At 50.1% G+C, this 6,814-nt stretch overlaps 1 protein-coding gene across 1 annotated transcript; it reads left to right on the forward strand.

Annotated features, from left to right (window-relative positions):
* Positions 1-1,397: 1,397 nt before the first annotated feature.
* LOC106814455 (endothelial zinc finger protein induced by tumor necrosis factor alpha-like) lies at positions 1,398-6,524 on the forward strand. Its single transcript, XM_014818770.1, has 3 exons — positions 1,398-1,603; positions 1,978-3,768; positions 5,020-6,524. The coding sequence occupies exons 1-3, from the start codon at positions 1,424-1,426 to the stop codon at positions 5,395-5,397; spliced, it is 2,349 nt and encodes a 782-aa protein (XP_014674256.1). The 5' UTR covers positions 1,398-1,423; the 3' UTR covers positions 5,398-6,524.
* Positions 6,525-6,814: the final 290 nt, after the last annotated feature.

Raw genomic sequence — 6,814 nt, forward strand, 5'->3', positions numbered from 1 at the left:
CCTATAATCACCTGTAAATGCCGGTCAAATGCTCATCTGCAACACACAAGTACACCGAACGCCCGACCGCGCTGTGCTGCGTGCACAAACAACATGAATAAGAGAGCAGGTAGGAAAGCGGGATTGGAAAATTCGTTCGACGCTCGCTTCATTTCACACCATCACAGCTCGAATACACATCCTACAGCTTTCATCTTGGTATCTATGTGTACATAAATGTTCATTTGTTCGAATTATAACTCTGGCCTTTGTTCTTACCTACTCCCGCCAGAGATATCGGCTCAAGGATAGAGAGCATGTCCAGTAATAAACATCATATTCAATCACTGTCCCGGACATCACCTCTATCCTTGAACCGAGATATCTCGTGAAATCCTGCAGGAAATGTTCTCTCCGTGAAAATGTAAAGAGGACGTTATCATCCAAAAATCCCTAACGGCACTACTTTCGATCGATTGCTGTAGTCGTGTGTGCGTGACGTCATGCCCGCGCGCGTTGTGCTTGGCTTGGCGGGCCTCGAAATGGAGCTCGGAGGCCGGCAGCAGCTCATCCCGGCATGCAATGTGCCCCATTACTCGTGTATTTATAAACAGACATCTTGTCCTCTTTACATTTTCACGGAGAGAACATTTCCTGCAGGATTTCACGAGATATCTCTGGCGGGAGTAGGTAAGAACAAAGGCCAGAGTTATAATTCGAACAAGTGAACATTTATGTACACATAGATACCAATATGGAAGCTGTAGGATGTGTATTCGAACTGTGATGGTGAGAAATGAAGCGAGCGTCGAACGAATTTTTCAATCCCGCTTTCCTACCTGCTGTCTTATTCATGTTGTTTGTGCACGCAGCACAGCGCGGTCGGGCGTTCGGTGTACTTGTGTGTTGCAGATGAGCATTTGACCGGCATTTACAGGTGATTATAGGCAAAATAGAGTAGAGAAACATTAAGACTTTGGTACATTTCGTGTTTATTTACCATTATTTTTTTTTATTTAGACGTTCCAAGTGCCTGTGATAAGTTTCGCGACTGAACCCAAATGTGCGTGAAAACGTGGCAGAGCAAAGGGCATAATTATGTGCATATTATCAGAAGTAGATAATAGGGAAATCCGTAGGGAATTCCCTATTATCTACTTCTGATATCATAGGTAATATCATGGTAAGAATATATACCTCTTAGCTTCATTACAGGCCTGTCGGGAGGAATGAAACTAGCCATTGCACCGGTTACTTCATGTCATAATCGTAAAAAAAGAGTGATGGGGTTTCTGAAACCCCGCCAATAGTCCGTAATTAAACACATACGTATATTTAAGGGGAAGAGAGAGAGAGACAACGAGAGCAAGGGTAACATATTTAGGAGAGCATCATGTTATTGTGTATTGTCCAGGGTCCTCCAAAGACTCAGCTGTCGGCCGTGATGGCGATGATTCACGGGAAGTTGTCAGCGAAGGAGCGAAAGACCTCTTCCACTGCAAAGCAGCGAAAGCCTCGCGCAACCCAGCCAAGACCCACTGTGAAGCGATCGGCCCGTAGAGCAGCAGCAGCATCAGCAGCGGGATCTGTACCAGCACCGGCAGCAGCTGATTCTGAGAGTTCTGTAAGTTTGTGTATGTTACGAGTGAATGAAAAGCGTAGGCTGTATGTATTTATAAACCATCGTAACTCATATGTAAGAAATAAATGATCGTGTTCGATATTTTAGCTGTCAGGGGTAAGTTGGGGTTAAATTAGGAAATTATTGACCATTGAAGCGAACTGGACCAACTTCACAACTATATAACCGACAATCGGCAGTGTAAACGCGAAAGTTGCGCGAGCAACTGGTCGATAGCAACTAGTTGGGAGATTAGAACATGTTATATTTTCGCCAACTCGGAGTTGCCGAATTGCGAAATTGGTCCAATTCGCCAACATAAAGTTGGCAGTGTAAACCCAGTGTAACAGTACTAAACCCTAACTTGTCGCTGCTAGATGCTGCCCGACACCGGCGCCACCACGCGGCAGATGACACGCGCTACCACCAACCAGCTCTTGAACGGAGACTCGACGAACAATACCGAGGCGTTTATCGCTCCGGGCGTCGAAGCTCCTGCGAGCGACGACGCAGCAGGGAGGCCGATGCGGCGAAACAAGCGAGCATGCGCGGCAGCAGCGCCGGGGACGGACGGAGGCGGGACGAAGGAGCCGCGCTACAAGTGCGTCGCGTGCCCGGCGGCGTTCGAGCTCAAGCGCCAACTGAAGGGTCACATGGACGCGAAGCATCGCGGAGAGAAACCCTACCACTGCCGCGTGTGCGACATGCCGTTCTCGAAGCAGAAGACGATGCGGGCGCACCTTGCTACGCACACAGGCTCGCGCGCGCACCGCTGCCCGACCTGCTCGGCGACCTTCCTGCGACGCGGCAACCTCAAGGAGCACCTGCGCACGCACACACGTGACCGTCCGCACGTGTGCCGCGTGTGTGACTACGCGTTCGCCCGCAAGTACAACATGCGGCAGCACATGCGCACGCACAGCCCGACGCCGCTCGCGCGCCCCTACAAGTGCGATGCCTGCGACGCCACCTTTGCGCAGAAGTACCGCCTGCAGACACACTGGCGTACGCACTCGGGCGAGAAACCGTACGCGTGCGGTGACTGCTTGGCATCGTTCTCCCAGAAGGGTGACCTGAAGCGACACCGACTGATCCATACAGGGGAGAAGCCGTTTGCGTGCGAGGTGTGCGGGCTGTCCTTCCCGCGCAGCTACACGCTCGTGCAGCACATGCGCACGCACACGGGAGAGAAGCCGTACAAGTGCAGCGAGTGCGCGGCGGCGTTCACGCAGACCTACCACCTGAAGACGCACATGTACAAGCACACGGGCGAAAAGCCCTATCGCTGTGAGGAGTGCTTCGCCTCGTTCAGCTACTCGTCCTACCTGAAGATCCACATGCGCATTCACACTGGGGAGAAACCGTGCGTGTGCGAGGTGTGCGCGGCGGCGTACGCCGACCCCAGCACACTGCGCAAGCACATGCACACGCACCTCGGCGAAAAGCCGTACAAGTGCGATCGCTGCGCGGCTGCGTTCTCCCGCAAGGGCGACCTCAGCAAGCACGCGGTGGTGCACGCCGTGGAGCTGACCTACCGCTGCGCTGCCTGCCCCGCATGCTTCTCCTCGCGAGAGCAGCTCGCCGCTCACACGCGTGCGCACAAGACTCGCCCGCCGGCGCCCCCTCCTCCTCCCTTGCCGGCGGCACCCCCACCGGCTCCCCTTCCCCCGGCGATGGCGCGCGGGGACAAGCCGTACGCTCACAAGTGTGGCGCGTGTCCCGCGGCGTTCACCGAGCGAGACCACCTCGCTCAGCACCTCCGCACGCATGCCGAGGACCGCTACCGCTACCGGTGCCGCGCGTGCCCTGCAGCATTCGCCGCGCAGGACTACCTCGCCGCCCACCTGCGAGCGCAGCATCCCGTCGCCGAGAAACCCTACAAGTGTCACCTGTGCGCGGCGGCGTACGTTGAGCGAGACCACTTGGCGCAGCACCTGCGCGTTCACGGAGCCGCGGCGGCAGCAACGGACAAGCAGTACACGTGTGCGCTGTGCCACGCGGCGCTGCCGGACCAGGCTCAGCTGTCGCAGCACATGCACGCACACGCGGCGATGGAGAAGGCTGCGTCGCATCGCTGCCACCTGTGCGCAGCGGCGTTCGGCGAGCAGGAGCATCTGAACCACCACCTGCGCTCGCACGCCGCGATGGAGAACACATACATGTGCCAGGTACTATGTTGGGTGTGGCCCGTGCGTGTGTGCGTGTGCCTGTAGTTTCTGTCCAATCACTAATGAGTACTTTGGTAATGACTCCAGTCCAGGTACACAGGCTTTCATTTTTAAGGGGCGCGATCGCGCTCGCGCTCCACCGCGCACCTGAAATTGTGCCTTGGTGCGCGCGTCATCGCGCCTCATAAAAGTGGTTGAAATCGCGCACCAAAAGTATGTCTATTATGTTGAAATAGCGCTCCATAGAGTTCTCAATGTAGGGGGGTACAAAAAGGTTAGCAACACACAACAATTTGTGGTGTGTAAGTGACTGAACGTATGGCAGAGGTACAGGTCTGGTTACTACCCTCTGGTTTATATATATATATAAATACAACTAAACAACAGCATCCAAATACAGGTACCTATACGGTAGCCACAAGTTACCTGCTCGTTTTCTACTATACGTGGCGAGAAGTGGTTTTCTGCCGACGTGAAACAGTCGTAGGGCTGGATACGTGGCTACTACGTACAAGTAATTTGGCTAGTTTGTTGTTGATGGATTGTGCTGAAATATGCAGGTACATGGATTAGAATCTCTAAGGATGGAAATCAGAATAAATAAAACAAGTTTATTTTTACATCCGATCAACTCTTTTATTAATCTGTGTGCTAGTGTTGGGATGTTGGATGAAAAGAATGTAATCCTGACGAAGCCATTGAATGAATGAAGGTGAAGATGAATGATAATCAGTAGATTGACATGACATCCCAATTTTCGTTTTGGATTTCACTCTAGACTGAGGATTGGTCATGATTCCATCATCACACCCCAAGAGGCATGATGGAGAGCCCTCAAGGAGCTCTCCATCATCCCTTTTAAAGGTGTGATTTTTAGTGGAGCTCTCCATCATGCCTCTTAAGGGTGTGATTTTTTAGTGGAGCTCTCCATCATGCCTCTTAAGGGTGTGATTATGGAGCATGAAAAGACCCCCTATGGTGTCCTAGGGGAGTCATTAGTAGTCCTCCTTTCCTTTTAAATCTGAAAGCCTGGGTACATGGTGTGTAAAGTTAATCTAGAGCATTTGGAAGCGTTTCACTTATTTTCGGGCAAAGATCCATTGTTAATTTTACACGCCAGAGGGCGCATAGTGTGTAAAGTCAATCTAGATCGTGTGGAAGTATGCGTTTATTTTTGGCAAAGCTTGGCCATTGGTAATTCTACACGCTAGAGGGTGCCGCGTCCTCACGCGTTTTCTCGCGCTGTTGCAGGTGTGCCACGCCTCGTTCCCGGAGCCCGGCTACCTGAACCTGCACAAGTGCGGCAACAACGCCCACGTGGACCACCAGATGGCACAGCCAATGCTGCCGCACGCGCACGCGCACGTGGTCGAGCAGCCACACCCGATGGACAAGCAGCCCTACCGACCGACCTTCATAACCCCGCAGGTGTTCCGTGGCGACATATTCTCGCAGGCGACGACGCCGCACATGGGTCACGGCCCGCCGGCGCCCTCTGCCACGCACCACGTCGACAAAGCGGCGTCGGCGTACGTCGGCGCGGTTGCGGCAGGCTGCGAGATGGTGCTGCCCCCGCACAGCCAGGAGTCGCCGCACCCGGGCAGCTACAGGCGCGACTACGCCGTGTGATCGCAGTGGTGGCGGCGCCCCCTGGCGGCGAGAAGTGGGACTGTGCGTGGACGGTGTCTACTCCATGTGATTCCAACGGCTCCCCTATCATCCAGGAGTGCAACTACAGTTGTGACTATGCCTTGTAAGGTGGCACCCTCTAGCAGCCAGATATGCAGTTACAGATGAGATATCTTTCAGAGTCATCGTGGCAGCCTCTGTCCGCAAGGAGTGTTGCTACACTGTGTGATGGTGCTGACCCCTGGCAGCTGGAAGTAGATGACGGAATGCGCAGGACACATTCCGACGAACGAAATTGCACAAATTTACTTTTGTGTATTGTTTTGATGTTTAGGGGACTCTCAAGCCTAACACTGCAGAAAAATCACAAGGTGATTATTGTTTTTCGTAATGTGATGATTAAGGTGAAGGCTGATTTCGTTTGCTCCCACATAGCTGCCAAGTTCGTGCCATTTCTAGACGTTTACAGCGTTGTACGTCTTATTGTTAAAGTTATTGTTGTTGAATCAAAAGAGAACAAATCTTCCACGAGTTGTCGGTGAATGAGCCAATGAGACGTGCATAAAAGGCTTGTCTCAATTCTCGTTATGTTCGAGACATACTCCTGCACGTTTACTCTATCAGTGAGTTGCTATCTGATGAGCATGCATTAATTTGGATATGTACAATAGGTTGTATATAGATTGATGGGAGGTTTTTAGTCGCTCTATTTTTGTATCCGTTTATCTTGTACACGTATGTCTAGGCCGATTTAAACTAGTTCACAGTATGTATATAAATATATATATATTTGAATATATAAATGAAGCAAATAGATGTCTTTTAGTAGTAGATCTAATGACAAGCAAATGATAGTGATTATGCATACATACGTACATAGGTAACTAATTGGTGTAACATCTATTGTATAGGTGGGTTTTTATTTTTTTAACTGCAAATCCACAACGCACTCGCACACAGTGTGAACCTTTGTAAATAGTTGTATATATAATATATAAATAATATATATATGAAGAGAGAACGCATCCCTAGTGTAGTACACATCTTGGGAAAACGCGATTGTGCCACCACGTATACTTTTTAATTACGAAATAAAGTTGTCATCGAATCTGAGATGAAATCTATATGAACATCCATTCTCGTTATATGCTAATTCGGTAGCGAAGACTTGCAAATGCGATATACAGATACGAAAATACAACTATTAAAAATTGTTAAATATGTCTTCACATCAAAAATAGGAAGAGAGAGAACAAAAGATTTTATTATATATATACATATACACACATATATATATATATATATATATATATATATATATATATATATATATATAGAGAGAGGAGAGAAGAGAGAGTAAGAAGAAGTAAGTAAGTAGTAGTAGTAAGAAAGAGAGAGAGTTAGTGGTAGAATAAGA

This window comes from Priapulus caudatus, unplaced genomic scaffold (assembly GCF_000485595.1).
Source record: "Priapulus caudatus unplaced genomic scaffold, Priapulus_caudatus-5.0.1 Scaffold926, whole genome shotgun sequence".
In the NCBI taxonomy this organism is placed as follows: Eukaryota; Metazoa; Priapulida; class Priapulimorpha; order Priapulimorphida; family Priapulidae; genus Priapulus; species Priapulus caudatus.

Bases quoted from the DNA above. Each gene is read 5' to 3' on its own strand.
- LOC106814455 (XM_014818770.1), top strand. From the start codon at position 1,424: ATGGCGATGATTCACGGGAAGTTGTCAGCGAAGGAGCGAAAGACCTCT. The intron at 1,604-1,977 runs GTAAGTTTGTGT...TGTCGCTGCTAG, and splicing joins CAGCTGATTCTGAGAGTTCT to ATGCTGCCCGACACCGGCGC. The intron at 3,769-5,019 runs GTACTATGTTGG...GCGCTGTTGCAG, and splicing joins AGAACACATACATGTGCCAG to GTGTGCCACGCCTCGTTCCC.